Source organism: Sciurus carolinensis, chromosome 1 (assembly GCF_902686445.1).
Source record: "Sciurus carolinensis chromosome 1, mSciCar1.2, whole genome shotgun sequence".
Lineage (NCBI taxonomy): Eukaryota > Metazoa > Chordata > Mammalia > Rodentia > Sciuridae > Sciurus > Sciurus carolinensis.
The window spans coordinates 123,525,374-123,544,260 of NC_062213.1; the positions used below are offsets into that span (position 1 = coordinate 123,525,374).

Below are 18,887 nucleotides of genomic sequence, written 5' to 3' on the forward strand. Positions count from 1 at the left end.
TTTTATATTTCTGAGAGTTAGTTTGCCTGCATAACACTGTCCTTTTAATCTTATGTTGTTCTTGACAGTTGAAATATTGGATGATGATAGAATTCAGATCCTTCAGTCACTTACTGTAGCTGAAGCAGAGGTAAGTCCTTCTTTTCATGTTGATTGATATAAACCTTAATGATGGTACATTATTTTACATCTCCATTTTTCTTTTCAGGGTCATGCTTTTAAAAAGGTGGTGTTGGCAATTTATGTCTGTGGGAATGTGACTTTTCTCATCATATTCTTATCTGCAATCAACCATGTGTGAGCAAGCAAAGACCTTGCTTTTTGTGGACCAGGTAATAATTATCATCAAACCAAAGAAACATGAAGCCTGTACTGACTGCCTGGAGCATAATCATGGATTCTAATTTGGAAGAGTAGGACCATGGCTAGAAAGGAATTCTGAAGTCTGATCTCTACAGATCAAGTTCAGGAGGGTCACATGGCCTGTAAACTGACGTCAGGCCAAGATGTGTAATTCTGTGTCTTAAAGGCAACATTATACATGGAGAAATGACTCTTGAATATTCCACACCAAGATTTTAAGAATGTTAGTGTTTAAGAAATCAAACAAGAACAATTTGGAAAAACAAAATATCATATCATTAGAATAAAAAGGACATTTTATTATGGTAAATATATTTTGGCCTACAAAGCTGCTGTGGTACTCTAAAGAAAACATTTATTTTTAGTATAGATGGTCTTTGGACTTGTGTTTATTTTTGGTTTTTGGTATCCAGGGTTGAACCCAGGGCACACTGAGCCACATCCCCAAGCCCTTTTTATATTTTATTTAGAGACAGGTTTCTCTGAGGTGCTTAGGGCTGTGCTGAGTCGCTGAGGCCGCCCTCAAACTTGTGATGCTCCTGTTTCAGCCTCCCTAGCCGTTGGGATTACAGGCATGCACCACAGTGCCTGACTGGACTTGTTTTTAGAAACTATGTTTTCAGTCTGTTTTTTGGGATATTTTATTTGCTCCCTGTATTTTAATACTTCTCAGGTTAAAGGTGGAAGTGTGATGGACTCCATTGAGGGTTTCATTAACATTCAATTATATTATTAGAATTATAATTTCTTTGTTAGCAATGAAATACAAGTATACATGTTCTAACCAAAGATATTATTTCTTTATTCACAGAGCTGAAATAGCAATTTATATGTTATTTTGACTATGAGATATAAGTCCTTACAGCATTTGGAGATTATAGATTTGTATTTCAAAATTAACCAAACTCATCCTTGTGGACATATTTAAAAATGATTCTCTTTACTTGTGAACATAAATTAATATGGGTGGTTTTGTTTTGTAAGAAGTTCCTGATGTTGTAATGGACTTGTATAGTCAGTGTTATTTTCCTTCCCATTCCAATAATTTACCTTCTATTTTATGGCCAGGGCTCATACTCGCTATGAGTTCTTCTAGCCAGCCGGTGGCACTGTAGTACCGAAATACTCATTTGTTTCTGTCTCCTTGTGCTGTGATTCATTTTTAGTACTTAAAAAAACATGGGATGGCATTTTCCTTACATTCTACCAGCTTTTCTTAATCTTCCGTTGAAGAATTCTTGCATTTTCTTGTTGTTTTGGGGTAATGGTTGTAGAAACTTGAATTAGGGGCCATTGTTATTATTTTCTTGTTATGTATGTTTTCTAACTTTCCTTTATAAGATTTGTTGGATATTTTCCTTTACATACTCTCTAGCAGATGTATACAATCACTGAAGGCAAAGGAAACAAGCAAAATGTACGTTTTTAAAAGAAAAAAAGAATAGGGGTCATTCCTTTATTTTTTAGGTATTTTCTTTATTTCTTTGGGTATTGCGTCATAGTTTCTTCTTGGTTTAAGAATCTAATTTCTTTCTGTTAACAATGGCTTAGCTGTCTAACCCACATATTTTGCTGGATAAAGTGATATGGAAGTTTTCTTTATGTTTCTTATATAGGTGTTCAGCATAAGTAGCTTAGGACATAGTGCCATGTTACTTAAAATCTAAGCTTTCCTTGTGAATATCTATTCAAAATTAACATAGCAAAGTAAATGTGCATTAAAATATTTACCTTCACTTTTTTGTTATAAGGGGATTAAAAACTAATACATTTCTCTTAATATGTTATATTCTGTATCTGAGAAGGAAAAATTCTTTCAGGGAAAGATGAGCCTTGATTGTGTTTTATTTTTAAGTATGTGGGCTTGCTGGGTTTCAACCACCAAGGCCTATATCACAACTTTTGCTTTTTCACCGATTCATATGTTGGTGCTATTCTGATACTTCTTCAACTGACATATAGAACTGTCCAAAGAAATATTTGTCACTTAATCTTAGCAGACCAAATCTTTTCACTAGGACCAAATTATGATTCTTCTGCTGATGAACGATCGGTATCCACCAATTACAAAAACTTGTTCTTCCCTCCTCCCAGTTTTACTTCTTGTTTCTAGATAGTTAAAAAAATTCTTTTGATATGTGTGATTGTGAAGCTTAATGCCTTTATACTTTGTCAGTGTTGCCAAAAAGAGCGAGCAAAATCACAAGTTTTCTTAAAGAAGGTTGTTCTGTAAAATAAAGATAAGTATTTTTTGAAAAAAAAAAAAAGAAACAAGCTCTAGAAAATTGTGATTAGTCATCTCTGAGGCTACTTTTTGTTTTTCTTTATTTTCTGCTCTGTGGAAATCAGTTTTAAGTGTTCATAGGTAGTCTATAGCATGAGTTACTGAATAAATGAATCAAATTAACTTTAGTAGTTACTTGGATTTGTCAGAATTTTTGGCTCTAATGTGTGCTAAGTGATACCTCATACCCTCCACATCCGGCCTCAGTCCAGGATGCCATGGGAAAAGACAAATACAGCAGATGCCAACTAGGAAGCTCCAGGGGAACATGTAGCTGTTGGCTGAAATTCTGTTTATCTATGTACTCTGGTAAAGCAGTGAGAAGAGAAGAACAAAGGTCTTGTTTAAGAAAATCCACTGTAGGTGGGAATGAGAGAAGATTCTTCTAAGTTCTTTTCAAACGAGATTAGGATTCTCACTGTTCCTATCCATATCTTGCTGCTTTCTTCCTTGCCTAGTTCCTACCAACTTCAACTCTATACCAATGTCATTGAGGTCATCCACCTAGAATGGCCTTTCTCTTCTTCTCTTCCTAGCAAAAGCTAGTTTTTCAAGTTTTAGTTCAAGTTCTTACTTCTCTTTGGAGCCTTCCCTGACTCTATCCAATATGGATCTCTGTTTGTCCTGTCTAACAGGGTGGTGTGGAATGGGAAGAAGCTCACTCTGTAAGTTAAAATGGAGTGGGAGCGGAGAGACCTAAGTATCCAGGTTTTCTTGTAGACTAACATGCTACATTTTTTGTGGATAAGAGACTTATCGTCTGTGAGTCCAGTTCATTCTGAAAAGCCTGTGTCAGTGAGCATTTGTAAGGACTAAGTAGAATGTGCCAGCCAGAGGTGCTTGCTTTCTGAATGCCTTTTATGGCATCTATGGCATTTGATTACAGTATCAAACTTTAAGTTTTTGCCTATAAAATGTGTACTTTGCATTATATAAAATATTTGATGTTTCACTTGAAACATTATGTTAAATTAAATAATCCAGATACAAAAGACAGTCATTATATATGATTCCACTTACATATGAGACAGTAGTCAAATTTGTGGAGAGAGAAGGTAGAGTGGTGGTTACTAAGGTCAGGGGTGAGCAGTAGTAAAGGGAATGTGTTGTTTAATGGATCTGGAGTTTGTGTTTGGGATGATGAAAATGTTCTGGATATGAATAGTGTTGATGGTTGTACAGCACTGTGAGTGTATTTAATGTGCTGAACTTACACTTCACCATGGTTAAAATGGACAACAAAACAAGTTTTGAATAAATAATAAAAAAGGTTAAAAACAATGTTCATAGCAGCACTATTCACAGTGGTCAAGTAATGGAAATGACCCATATATCCATCAATGGATGAGTGGATTATAGTGTGTACATAGAGTGGAGTATTATTCTAACATAAAATGGAATGAAGCACTGCTACATGCTGTAATATGGACCTCAAAATACTATGTTCAGTGAAAGAAGTGAGACACAAAGTTCACATCTTTATATGTAATATCCACAATAGATTAGTCCACAGAGACGGAAAACAGATTGATAGAAAACCAAAGGACTAAACTGCAGCTCTCCAGGGTGGAGTGGAGAGTTCCTAGAAGAAAACTTTAGAGGCATATACATGAAGCCTGATGAAAGGCATCTGTGGAAAACACCTACAGTTTATATCATAATCAATGGTGAATGATGGAACACTTTCCCCATTAGCAAGTTCAAGACAAGTGTTTTTTCAGTTTTGCATCAAAATTGTCTTGGAGGTGCTACTAATGGCAATTGAAAAAAGAAAATGAAAGGCATCCAGATTGGAAAGAAAGAAACAAAATTATCACTTTTCATACATAATTAATCTATATAGAAAATCATAAAATATCCACTAAGCAACTACTAGAAGTAGTAAATCAGCTCAGCAGAGTTGCAGGATTAAAAAAAAAAAAGTCAATATGTAAAAATCAACATTTCCATGTTCAACATCTCTAGCAATTAGAGGAATGCGAGTCAAAAGTACTCTTAGATTTTATCTCACTCCAATAAGAATTGCAATTATCAAGAATACAAGCAAAAATAAATGTTGGCAAGGATGTAGGGAAAAAGGTACATTCATATACTGCTGGTGGGACTGCAAATTGGTGCAACCTCTCTAGAAAGCAGTATGGAGATTCCTCAGAAAACTTTCAATGGAACCACCATTTGAACCCACTCCTTGGTTTATACCCAAAGGACTTAAAATCAGCATACTACAGTGATGCAGCCACATCAATGTTTATAGCAGCTCAATTCACTATAGCTAGATTGTGGAACCAGCCTAAGTGCCCTTCATCAGATGAATGAATAAAGAAAATGTGGTATATATACACAATGAACTATTACTCAGCCTCAAAGAAGAATAAAATTATGGCATTTGCCGGTAAATGAATGGAGCTGGAGAATATCATGCTAAAAGAAATAAACCAATCCCAAAAAACCAAAGGCTGAATGTTTTCTCTGATATGCAAATGCTAATTGACAATAAGATGGGGAGGCTATGAAAGAATAGAGTTACTTTGGATTAGGCAGAGGGGATTGAAGGGAAGGGTTACGGGGTTAGAAAGGATAATAGAATGAATCAGACATTATTTCCATATGTGTGTATATGACTACATGAACAGTGTGATTCTATAACCCATACCACCAGAAGAATGAAAAGTTATACTCCATTTATGTATGATGTGTCAAAATTCATGATACTGTCATGTATAACTAATTAGAACAAATAAACACAAAAAGAAAAAAAATCAACAGTTCTAAATCAAAGAACAATCTGAAAGTGAAATTAGGAAAATAAAATTTTGTTCACAATATCATGAAACAAATTAAGTTTAACAAAAGAAGTGCAAGACTTATACACAGAAAACTACAAAATGTTATTGAAAGAAAGTAAAGAAGAGCTGATGAAATGGAAATAAATCTCACATTCAGGGATCAGAAGACATGTTGTTAATATTGTCATACTTCCTGGCTGATCTACAGATTTAACACAACCAGTATACAGACCCAGCTGGCCTTCTTGCAGAAATTGAAATGCTGACCCTGAATTTTCCACAGAAATATGAAGGACCCAGAATAGCCGGGACAAAATTAAAAGGGACATAGTTGAAGAATACACACTTCCCGGTGTGTCACAACCTATAAAGCAAGGCAATGTGGTAATTGGCAAAAGGATGAATATATTGATCCATTGAACAGAATTATGATTTCAGAAGTAAACCCTCACACTTAAAGTCAATATATTATTGACCAGGTACCAAGGCAATTCAAAGGGGGAAAGAATGGTCTTTTCAAGAGTTGGTTCTTGGACACACAACTAATTAAAACTAGTTTTTTAAAAAATTCTGATCATAGATCTTAGATTGAAACACAAGACTAAGTTTTCCTGACTTTGTATTAAACATCAGTTTCTTAAAATAACAAAGGATTAAAAAAAAACCTGATATATTAGGCTGTATCACAATTAATTTTTTTGTTTGTTTCAAATGACACTATAAAGAATGTGAAGACAACCCCAGGCTGGGAGAATATATTTGAAAATCATATAAGAGACTACTATTTGGAACATATAAGGAATTTTTACAACTTAGTGAGAAGTAGACCTATAATATAACTAAAAATGGGCAAATGGTTTGAATAAATTTGTTTGAATAAATATTGAATGGGCAATGAACTCATGAAAAGATGCCGAACATTGTGAACCTATTAGAGATATGCAAATTAAAATAGCAATGAGACACTACACCCACTAGAATGGCTATAATAATTTTTAAAAAGTGGGTAATAGCAAATGCAGGCAAGGATGTGGAGAATTCCGAACCCTCATGAATTGCTGGTGTGAACTTAAAATGGTGCCACCATTTGGAAAACATTTTAGCAGTTTCTCAAAATGTTGAGCAGAGTTACTACGTGATGCAGCAATCTTACTCTTAGGTATGAATGCAACAGGATGAAAACATGTGCACAAAAAAATGAGTATAGGAATATACATAGCAGCATTATTCATAATAATGAAAAAGTAGAAAGAACCAAATGTCTGTCCACTGTTGAAAGTATAAACAAAATGTATATTCACCCACTGAAATACTCTGGCAGTTAAAAGGAATCAAGTACTGATAAATGCTGCAATTAGGGTGGATGAATCTTGAAAAATTTTTGCTGAGAGAAGCCAGCCACAAAAGGTTGCGTCATATGGTAACTTCTCACTTCTGTAAGTACACAAAAGACTATTGAAATCTATGGTATGTATATTCAATAATGATTTTTTAAGAATTTAAGGAAAGAGTAGACATTTTTCTACAATCATATTTGGCAGATTTCAGTATTCTTCTCTAACTAGAGAAACATCAACATAGATGTAGATATTTGATTAGCAGTATCGGCCACTCTGGCCTGTCATTTACATAATGACTACAGACTACACATTCTCTCCAGGTGCTCTGTGGGTTGTATTCACCAGATAGATCATATGTCGTGCCCCTGAAGTCTTCATGTATTAAAAAGAGACAATCATAGAATGTGTTTTGTGATAACTAGTAATGAAAATCAATATCCAGAAGATAACATTGGAATTTCTCAAATATTTAGAAATTAAATAATATAACAGAAATTAGAAAATAGATTGAACTGAATTAAAATGGAAATAAAGCAGCAAAATGTGTGGCATGAAGTTAATGCCAAGTTTGGAGTTGTATTGTCAGACATATGTCATAAATTTAAGAATGAATTAAAAGTTCTCTTTCTTAGATTTGAGTACTCAATAGCCACATGTGAGTAATAGTTAGCACAAAAATTTTCCATTGTGACTAAAAGTTCTCTTGAACTATGCTTACACAGAAGGAAATGTAAAGCCCTGCAGGTGCGGTGGTGCACGCCTATAATCTCAGCAACTCGGGAGGCTGAGTCAGGAGGATCATAAGTTCAAGTAGGTCCAAATCTTCAACATGTCGGCTTAGGATCAGACTTCCTTAACAGGACTCCCATAGCACAAGAAATAAAAGCACGAATCAATAACTGGGATAGATTCAAACTAAAAAGCTTTCTCTCAGCAAAGGAAACTATCAGCAATGTGAAGAGAGAGCCTACAGAGTGGGAGAAAATCTTTGCCACTCATACTTCAGATAGAGCACTAATTTCCAGAATATATAAAGAACTCAAAAAACTCTACACCAAGAATACAAATAACCCAATCAACAAGTGAGCTAAGGAAATGAACAGACACTTCACTGAAGAAGATCTACAAGCAATCAACAGATATCTGAAAAAATGGTCAACATCTCTAGTAATAAGAGAAATGCAAATCAAAACCACTCTAAGATTCCATCTCACCCCAATTAGAATGGCAATTATCAAGAATACAAGCAACAATAAGTGTTGGTGAGGATGTGGGGGAAAAGGTACACTCATACATTGCTGGTGGGGCTGCAAATTAGTGCAACCACTCTGGAAAGCAGTGTGGAGATTCCTCAGAAAACTTGGAATGGAACCACCGTTTGACCCAGCTATCCCACTCCTTGGCCTATACCCAAGGGACTTAAAATCAGCATACTACAGTGATGCAGCTACATTAATGTTCATAGCTGCTCAATTCACAATAGTCAGATTTTGGAACCAACCTAGATGCCCTTCAATTGATGAATGGATAAAGAAACAGTGGTATATATATATACAATGGAATATTACTCAGCCATAAAGAATAATAAAATCATGGCACTTGCAGGCAAATGGATGAAACTGGAGAATATCATGCTAAGTGAGATAAGCCAATCCCAGAAAACCAAAGGACGAATGATCTTGCTGATAAGCAGATGATGACACATAATGGGGGGTGGGAAGGGGGCAAGAATGGAGGAAGGAGGGACTGTATAGAGGGAAAAGAGGGGTGGGAGGGGTGGGGGGAAGGAAAAATAACAGAATGAGTCAAAAACTATTACCCTAGATAAATGTATGATTACACAAATGGTACCTCTACTTCATGTACAAACAGAGAAACAAGATGTATCCCATTTGTTTACAATAAAGATAAATTAAAAAAAAAAAAAAGAAAGAAGTTTCCCAGGCAAGCATAACTGCAGGTAAAACTTACATATGCATATTTGCTGGTGGGACTGCAAATTGGTGCAACCACTATGGAAAGCAGTATGGAGGTTCCTCAGAAAACTTGGAATTAAACTGCCATTTGACCCAGCTATCCCACTTCTCTGTTTATTCCCAGAGGTCTTAAAATTTTCATATTACAGTGATGCAGCCATATCAATGCTCATAGCAACTCAATTCACAATAGCTAAACTGTGGAACCAATGTAGGTGCCCTTCAGCAGGTGAATGGATAAAGACATTGTGGCACATATACACAGTGGAATATTAACTCGTTTTTAAAGAAGAATGAGATTATGGTATTTGCCAGTAAATGGATGTAATTGCAGAATATCATGCTAAGTGAAATAAGCTAATCCCAAAGAACCAAAGGCTGAATGTTCTCTGATATATGGATGCTAATTCATAATAAGGAGATGACATTAGGGAAGAATAGAGGTGCTTTGGAATAGAGGGAAGGGAGGGGAGGGGGCATAGAGGTAGGAATGATAGTAGAATGAATCAGAAATTATTACCCTATGTGCATATGATTACACTACTGGTGTAACTCTACATCATGTACAACCAGAAGAATGATACTCCATTTATGTATGATACGTCAAAATACATTCTACTGTCATGTATAGCTAATTAGAACAAATAACTGATTTTCTTAGTTTTTTGAATTATAATTAATAAGAGAACTATAAATTTATAGACATATTCCTTGCAAATAATTTATTTAATTTAAATTTTGGTTATAAATACATTTGCTTGACTCAGTTACTATGATTTTTTTTACCCATATTTACTGTAATTATTTTCATATGTACTAGTATCTAACAAATAAAATACTTTGAAAATGCTAAACAAAAAAAAAAATTGTGTATGTATCCCAGGACGTCTAGTTTTTTCTTAGATAATGGGACTAACTTTGAAAAAAAAAGATCAGCCTCAGCAATTTATCGAGGCCCTAAGCAGCTTAGAAAAACAAAGGGCCTGTGTGTGTGTGTGTGTGTGTGTGTGTGTGTGTGTGTGTGTGCGCGCGCGCATGCGCGCGCCCGCTGAGGATGGGGCTCAGTGTTAAATGCCCCTGGGTTTAATCCCTGGTCCAAAAAAAAAAAAAAAAAAAAGCAGAAAGAAAAAAAAATAAAAGGAAATGTAATGTCCTAAATGTTTACATTAATAGAAAAGAAAAAGGATCTGTATAATCCATAATCTTAAGGATTTACCAGAGAGAGAAAGGAAATTAAACCCAAGGTAAGTAGAAAGAAGCTATAAAGATAAAAGCAGAAATCATCAAATATAAAATAGATAAGTAACAGAAAAATCACTGAAATAAAAGTGGATTTGTAATAGAAATCCATGGACTCAGTAAACTTTTGGCTAGATGATTATAAAAAATAGAAGATACAAATTTCAGGAATAAAGGGGGATAATGCATTATAGATCCTGTAAACATTAAGAAGATTATTAGAAATAACTATAAATGCCTTCATTAATAAATATGAAAAGCTAAGTGGAAATATTTTTTGAAAGAGCCAAATTACTAAAACAGATCTAAGAAAAAAATAAAATAGTCTTGTATCAATCAAAAATTATATCTGTAAAAACCCATGTGAAATCTCAAGGGACTACAAATAGCCAAAACAATATTAAAAAACAATAACATGGAGGGTTCACAGTTCCTGATGTTTGAATTACACACATAGTGCAGTGCTTTAGTAATCAGAATAGTGCAATACTGACGTAAAGACAGACACATAATGGACAGAGTAGGGAACCCTGAAATAAGCCCTGATTATGGTCACAGGATCATTGACAAGGGTGCTGAAGCCACTTAATGAGGAAGGACAGTCCCTTTAACAAGTCGTCTTGAGAAAATGGATATCCACATAAAATGAAGGAAGCTTACCCCTCACTTATATCATCTACAAAATCTATAACTCCAAATGGATTAAAGACCTGGACTTAACACCTAAAATCATACTCCTAGAAGAAAATGTAGGGAAAAAACTTCATAGGATTGGGCAACAAACCAAAATGGACAAATGAGACTATGTCAAACTCAAAAACTCCTGTGCCTGCAGCCAGGTGTGGTGGTGTATGTCTGCAGTCCTGAGAGAGGAGTTTGAGCCCATCCTGGTCAACACAGTGAGACCTTGTCTCAACAAACAAACAAAAAAAAACACAATAAAAAACAAATGAATCCTATCCTTCCCCAAACCATAAAGCACTCTTGTAGTCAAAGGAAAACAGTAAAAAGCAGCATACAGAATGGTAGGAAATATTTACAAATCATATATCGTGTTATTACCTAGAATATATAAAGAACTCCCACAATTCAACAACAAAACCAAATAGCCCAATTAAAAGTGTGCAGGGGTTGGGGATATATCAGGATTAACATGCGTGAGACCCTGGGTTCAAATCCCGGAACCAATGGGAACAAAAAAGGGCAAAAGACTCTAATTGGCCTTTCTCCAAAGAAGATATACATATGTCCAACAAGCATAGGGAAAGATAGCCAACATCAATGAAAATAAAAGAAATGAAAATCAAAATAAGGTATCATCTCACATTCATCAAGATAGCCAAAATTTTTTTAAAAAGAAAAATTGCAAATGTTGATGAGGACATGGAGAGATTGGAACTCTTGTGTGTTGTTAGTGGGAATGTAAACTGGTGTAGTTATTAGGGAAACTGTATAGAGGTTCCTCAAAAAAACCTGAAACAGAATTACTGTATGATCCGGCAATGTCAACTCTGGGTATATATCTATAAAAATTGAAGGTAGGGTCTCTAATAGATATTTGAATGGCATACCTATTGCATCTTTATTTACAAACATGCAATGGAGGGATGAATGGATAAAGAAAATGTGGTATATTCATATAAGAGTAAATGGGGGAGAACAGACAAATTTGTGCAGAAGCTTTCTAAATAATTTGTAAATTCTCTGCCTTTAACGAGAGGGAGCCTAATTCTCTACTCCTGAAGGGTGGGCTGCACAATCTTCCAGAGAGTTCGGGACCCAAAAACCCATCCCTCAGCCAGGAGAGGGATCTTTTATCAATGTTGACAATGGCAGACATGATGAAAGTATGTGCCCCTGACATGAGGTGATGGAAATGGCGTTTCAATGGGGTGGTCTTCTTCCTCCAAATTCCTAACCCCCATCTAACCATGAGAGTAACAACGTATGTTACAGAGGGACATCCTGCAAAATGCCTGACTAGTAACTTCAAAACTGTCAACGTCATCAAAAACAAGGAAAGCCCAAAAATCTGTCACAGTCAAAATGGGCCTAAGAAGACATGATGACTAAAATAATGTGGCTTTCTAGTTGGGATCCTGGAACATAAAAAGGACATTAGGTAAAAACTACAGAAATCTGAACAAACTGTGGGACTTGGGTGACTAATGCTATGTTATAACTGGTTCATCACTTGTAACAAATGTACTATGCCAATGTAAGACGCTAATATAATTGGGGGTAGGGTATGTGGTCACTTGGTAATATCATTTCGATTTTTCTATTAATTTAAAACTAGGTACAAAATATATTTTTTAAAAAACAAGATACAGTTTGATGATTTACTCTAACTTGATTCTCATACTTATAAAGCCCCAGCATTAACAACTATAGGTAAAATGTGGTATTGATATACAACATATACAGAAGAAAGAAACTGAATGAAAATTGATATGTAGGCCCACACTTACAGACAAACTGACTTTTAGCAAAGGTGCCAAGGCAGCTCAACATGGAAAATAGTCTTTCAAGGAGTAGGGCTGAAACGATTGAATAGCTCTGGAAAAATTACCCTTCATTCTTATTTCACTTACTTTTCCTAAGCTTTTCCTTCACTCGCTTCTCTTATTTCACTTACTTCAAAATGGATCATTGACCTAAACAGAAGCACTAGACACACAAAACTTCAAGATGTGAGATGAAGAAGGTGTAATGGTGTCACCTTTAATATATGACATCTTAACCAATTTGTTGATGGACAGGGCACCTGGTACCTTCCATTCACTGACAAGTAGAATCTTGACACCTCTTTGAGGCACATGGCATTTATCTCATTTTGCAGATAAGGAAACAGGCTCAGTTATGTTTTTGCCCAGGATTATATAGCTGGAGTGGCAGACCCTGTTGTGCCCATGTCCTAGTCCCTTGATCTGTTTCTGCAGCGCCATTGCTGCAGTGAACGGTTCTGAGTTAGGTCACAATTCTGCAGATATCATCCCTCCAGAAGCATTTTGTGCGCTTTTTTTTCTTCTTTTCACCTGGGCTCCCTCCAAGGTTATGGGAGTCTGTGTGATATCCATGTAAGTACAACCTAGAAGTGTGTGTGTGTGTGTTGGGGGGAGTTATGTTCACAGGGGCACCAGAGCCGGTGGATAAGTGCTCCAGTGTCCTCTCCTCCGACATACACTTTTAGGTTCTTCCTGTATGCTCTTCAGAGATCACGGTGGAAGGGAGTCCCTGTTGCCTCGAGCATTAACCTTGATTATGGACCATTGCATTGACCTTTCTTTCCTGTACTTTTCTTCCTGTCCCTTGGATCATTTCTCAAATAAACCACTTGTACCCAAGTTCTAATTTCAGGCTCTGCTCCCTGTTAAACCAGGAATGTCCCTAGAAGACAGGCACTTAGGCTGGGACTCTGGATCTAGACCGTCCATTCTTTGGTCAGATAGCAAAGAGGACCATATAAGTAGGTGGCGACAACTTTTGACAGGCTGTCCTATTAGAATTTCTAAGACCCACTTTTTTGAATTTGGATGATATACAGGTGAAAAGGAAAAGTTGGGTTTTATAGTAGCTTTGAACTTGACTGATATGAGGCAAAGGTATTGTTGTGCACTGACCTGTACCATGAAGTTGGTTGCTTTTTGATAATTGCAGTAGAAGCCTCAAAGAACAGGATTAGAATTTCATCAGCCTACTATTAACTTAGGGCATGCCAGAAAGCCAGCCAGTCTCCATGGCATGTTCAGAGAGAGCCATGTCTCCCGGAGACAGAGGATAGACTTCTCTTAAAATTAAACCCATGCTGCAGTTTTAAGGGTGCCAGGGCTACAGAGGAACTTGCAGGTTTGACAGTTCACTTATGCCAGTGCCAGAACTGTGAAAGGGAAGGAGTCCCTTGGACCTGGAATAGGGGTATTCATGGAAAGTATCTCAGGAATTTAAACCTGCAGATTTCAGGCCAGCAAAAGGAGCTCTCTTTGATTACAGAACAGCTTTCCCTTGCCAAACAACTCAACTGAGGCAGGTGTTCATAGGTTAATGCTTCTCCTTGGGATCTGTTTCTTTTACCTCTCATTGCCTCCAGGATTAAGAGGTCTTAGTAGACAGGGTCCCAGCAGGGAAATTCATTTTCTGACCTGGATGGAAACAGACTATTCATGGGAAGATTTGGAGAACCTGGGAAATACATACTGGTATGACACAGGGGAATTTGGGAATGGATCTTGAGGGTGTTTGATGAAGGACAGTATAATTAGGCAGGGTCAGAGATAATTTATTGGGATGGGCATATTCTTCAAGTCAGGATTTAACATGCTGGCAAGAATATTTAGGAATAGCATGCTGTACATATTCATATTAGTTTTTTTTCATTTTTTTATATTAGTTTTAATATCAAAATTCCAACTTGTTCACAAGAATTAGTCAAATTAAACCCAGATTTGTGTTCTTTGTGAGCATGGGAAGTTCTTTATCTAGCACCCTTAGGTCCTAATCAGTCATTGCACCAAGGAACTCACATTGACCTGAGTGAAAAAAAAGAATGATAATTTAAGAAGAATTAATGTGCCAGTTATCTGTAAATTCATGTGCATTGTCAAGCTAACCCAAACTTTCAAAATATGAGAATAATTCAAAAGACTAGGAATGGAATATACCATTCCAATATACGACCCAGCTAAACCACCCCTTGCCATTTATCCCAAAGTATTAAAGTCAGCATACTGTAGCAATACACAATACTTGTGTTTATAACAGTCAATTCTTAATAGCCAAATTTTGGAAGCAGCCTTGATGTTTGTCAACAGATGAATAGATAAAGAAAATGTCATATAAATATGTAATTGAGTTTTATTCACCCATAAAGAAGAACAAAATTATGTAGGAAAATGGATGAAACTTGAGAGCATTATGTTAAGCTAAATAAGACAAATTCAGAAAGTCAGGGGTCATGTGTTTTCTCTCAAAAGTGGAAACTAGTGGTAAAAGTGGGGGAAAAGGTTGGGGGATGCCATGAAAATAGAAGGGAGACTAGCAGAGCAGTGAAAGAGGACTAAGGGGAGGAAGAAGAGGAGGAGAAGGAATTGGGGAATGAGATTGATGAATTACGCATACGCATGTATGAATATGTCACAGCAAATCCCACCATTAGGTACAATTTTCATACACCAATACAAAATTGATGATATTTCTTCTTTCCATGTTTGGAAGCATGAAAAAAATATGAGGATAATTATTGCAGGCACCTTTTGAATATGTGCAAGTGTTTGAAATCTCTACCAAACAAGTTGAATTGGTCCTTAGCAGGATTATATATGTCTTACAACGTTAATGACTTGGGACAACATGTTTACTTCTCAAAATTAAAGATGAATACTTCTGTGATGAGGTGCAAAGGCATCCTATGATTTTTCAATTATTAGCAAAGTTAGAATACCAGGATATTTTAAATAACTTTATTCTTAAATTTAACAAGCTCTTATTAGAAATGCTTTGGTATCAATACAATAAAAATATGCTGGTTTTACTCCCCCCCCCCCCCCACTGAATCATGTCAAATTACTGGAAAAGTTAAGCATTTGTTCTCCCCAGCTGTTTTGGAATTTTCACAAATAATAACTACTACTTATTCACATAGTTTCATATGGATAGAATTATAATTTTTTGGATTTCAGGAAAAAGAAACAAAAGTATCCTGAAGAGAAATTTGCAGACATTTCTTAGTTTCTTCTCCAAAGGATGCTCACATAGGTGATATAGCTCTCAGATCACTTTTTTCCCCAGCTTTGCCATTCTGATCCTTAAAGCTGTAAGTTAAAGAAAGAAAAAAAAAAAAGAATTCTAAAAAAAAAGCCTTAATTTTTATTCTAAATGACCATTTCATAGAATGCAGGAAAGTTTAGAACATACCTCAGATGGTTTTATCCAACAATGTGAGCATTGTTTTAGTAACACAAAAAGATAGTAGAAATGATAAGGTATGGTTAACTTAGGGCAGAAGCAGGTTCAGAACTAGAAGGAACCTATTTCTATAAAGATTATAAAAATTAGTAGAGCAAACACAGTACAAATGGAATAAACATAGGATTAGTGCACATTTTCACAATTCACCATGATACATGTTCTTAGAGGTCAATATGTATATTTCTGAGCTATGTACTCCTAAAAAAATACTAATTAATACTTAAAATATATTTCATGACTGGGTTACATTTTAGCTCATTAAACGTGGTTGTCCAAAGGAGCTCTGGCCTTAGGATATACAGTGACAAAACCAAATTTTTTAAAAAATATGAAACAATGTGAATTAGCAATTGAGTTGGATTGATTATTATCTTTGTTAAGATATAAATATGCCTTCAAATACCAAATTTATCTTTTTTGTGTTCTACTATTAATGATATGTGGATGTAGAAAGCATTTTTTAAAATGTAGGTTTAGAATTTAGAACAGTCTTTTGTTCTGGTATCATGCCTTAATGTTTAGGACTTCTGAGTATAGCTGCCTCAGTCATGTTTTTAAGGTTGAAATATGCTTCTAAGGCACTGACCTACTGATTACATTAAGGAAGCAGTATTACATTCATGTGTTATGTGAATCAAAGACCAGATATTAAGCTAATTGCATAATTTTGTTTAATGAAACAAACAAAAAGGGAAGATATGCTCTCTCATTTCAGTGCCATATATGAGAAGGGATTGGATCCACTACTGTTAACTAGACCATAGTCATTTTTATTGTTAGTCTACCTACATGAAAATTTTCATTTCAGTAAAGTTAAAAATACTATTTCCTTTGAAACTTGAATGCTCATTTCTAGTTGCAGGAACAGGAACCTTCCTTTGAGTTTGGGGTAGCTGAGAGAATTTCCTCTGCCCTGTAGTAGGTAGGTGGTCTCTGGGGGGGGGGTGGGAATGTTGGGTGGTAAGCCTTGAGGAGGGGTCTGTAGATCCATAGCATGAGGTAAGTACAGGCAGAAGGCAAGATTTTATGAAGCTTGTACCTTGGATTTTATGAACCTCTACCTTGCCACTGCTCAAAGAGAGTTGGGTTAAGTGACTTTTTAATGTCTAAGGCAGGGTGAAGTCCTCTTCCCTACTCCTCATCTTGAGATTCTGTCAATCCAGCACAGTCTGTGGACCATGACTTCCACTGAAGTTGGTTAGGGTCTGCTTTCCTTCTTCTCCTTGCTTCAAGCCTATGGTGGGTATAGATGGTGTGAATTACAGGTAGGTGTGTGAGGACAGAGCATGCTGGTAATGGAAGTTCCCTAGGTGTAGTAGGTACAACACCTGGGTGTCAGTTCTCCTTTTCCCTGCTCTTCTCTGATTCCTGTTTCCTCTTCTGGTAGCAATTTAGACACACAGTTAAAGCTGCCTAAGCTTGGTGGAAGAGAGAGTCTCTCCTTCCTTTCAGTATCCCTTGGCCCCTACTGGCTGCCACAGGTTGGCTATTTCAGCACCAATAGCATGTGAATTCCCCAGCCTGAGGTTCCCCACCTTCTCAACCTGAAATACCATTGATATTCCTAACAGCAGAATCAAGCTCAACTACAAGAATAGGTGTGTGAGACTACCCAGGAAAGCCAGCTTTCCCTTGTGGGGGTGTGGAAGTGGAATCCCAGGAAAAGCTAGCTGGTGCCACACGTGAAAGGTACAGCACTGAGCTACACCTTAGAACATGACCATGTTACATTTACATTAGCAAATGGACATAATACTGCCTAAAATTTCCTATCTTGTTTGCCCTGTTCAAAATTTTGACAAAAATATTTTGTCTTTAGAATCTCTAGGCTCTGTCTTTCCCCCTCTTTCTTCTTCTTTCAAGGTGTTTTCCAAATTAAAAGTTACTTTTAGTTAAGACTTTGATAACCATATTTACACAAATAGAAGAGACTAACCATTCATAACTATTAAATCTACCAGGACTATTTGTATTTAAAAGGGGACTTATAGTACAAATAACGGAATTGATTTAAATGGTAGATTTGTAAATACAAGCCTTTTGGGGGAGCTGTGGTGAGAAGCTCAATCTACTTCATGCTTATGAAATTGAAGTAGGTTGGTGGTTATGTGTTCTATACATATGGATGTTCCCTGAGAGTATATAACAATATGATTTACTTATTTTAAAAATTCATTTAAACAAACACATCAGCTCTTAATCTATGTGCTGAATTGGAAAATGTGGCTGTAAAATAATACATGCTGGAAAGCAAGGAATTTGGAGCATTCTGTTTATAAGATACCAGGATTGATAGTACAGAATTTGTATTGTTACTTTGTCTAGAAGAGCTTTTCCTGTTTTCATTATTGTAGTTCAGTGGCAATGATTAGTGTTGTCTGGAAACATTAGTCACTTCCTGTCATTTTTCTTGGGGTAAATGTGTTGACATGGTTAGGGAGAGGGTGTTTGAAAGGAGCTGGCTAATATCCAGGTTCAGAAAAGGGAGGTCTTAACAGTGGGTAATGTCACTACTGTTGATCATAAGCATTGTGTTCCTCTTTCCAAGTTTTCTATGTTGTTTTACAAATGATTTTGAGATGTGAAGCTTGATCAGCAAAGTTCATTTTCAAAACAGAAAAGAATATAGTATCTGCAGGTTTTCATTGTGGGGGTACATCACTCATCTCCTTTTGAGTAAGATATGTAGGTGAACACTTCCTAAGAGCTTAGAAATTCTTCAGATGATTTAATTTACAATTGGTAACCTAATTTAGTTACTTCAAAGAATGAAAGAAGGTCCAGTTCAATGTATTATTAGCAGCCCAAGATTGGACTTAAGGTTTGCTGAGAAAGAAACATCTGGAACTGGGCAGATACCACACTTCTCTAGAATAATTAGGTTCTATCTGCTGGATTGGCTGGTACTTGGTGTTTATTGCTTTTTAATGAT

At 36.1% G+C, this 18,887-nt stretch overlaps 2 protein-coding genes across 7 annotated transcripts in view; one reads left to right on the forward strand and one right to left on the reverse strand.

Annotated features, from left to right (window-relative positions):
* The window catches only part of Frrs1 (ferric chelate reductase 1), an 86,513-nt gene extending 74,232 nt beyond the window's left edge, over positions 1–12,281 (forward strand). For 5 of the 6 annotated variants that reach the window (XM_047567187.1, XM_047567171.1, XM_047567177.1 and 2 more), the window contains exons 15-16: positions 69–130; positions 209–4,596. In XM_047567187.1, coding sequence (XP_047423143.1) covers positions 69–130; positions 209–301 — 155 coding nt within the window. In that variant the 3' untranslated portion in view covers positions 302–4,596. Of the gene's footprint in view, positions 1–68; positions 131–208; positions 4,597–11,944 lie in introns of those variants that run through there. The other variant, XM_047567156.1, reaches the window with a different exon arrangement.
* A 2,578-nt stretch (positions 12,282–14,859) lies between these two features.
* Palmd (palmdelphin) overlaps positions 14,860–18,887 on the reverse strand; it is a 49,287-nt gene continuing 45,259 nt past the window's right edge. Inside the window, exon 8 of the mRNA XM_047556852.1 lies at positions 14,860–15,798. Within this exon, the coding sequence (XP_047412808.1) occupies positions 15,755–15,798 (44 nt within the window). The 3' untranslated portion in view covers positions 14,860–15,754. The remainder of the gene's footprint in view (positions 15,799–18,887) is intronic.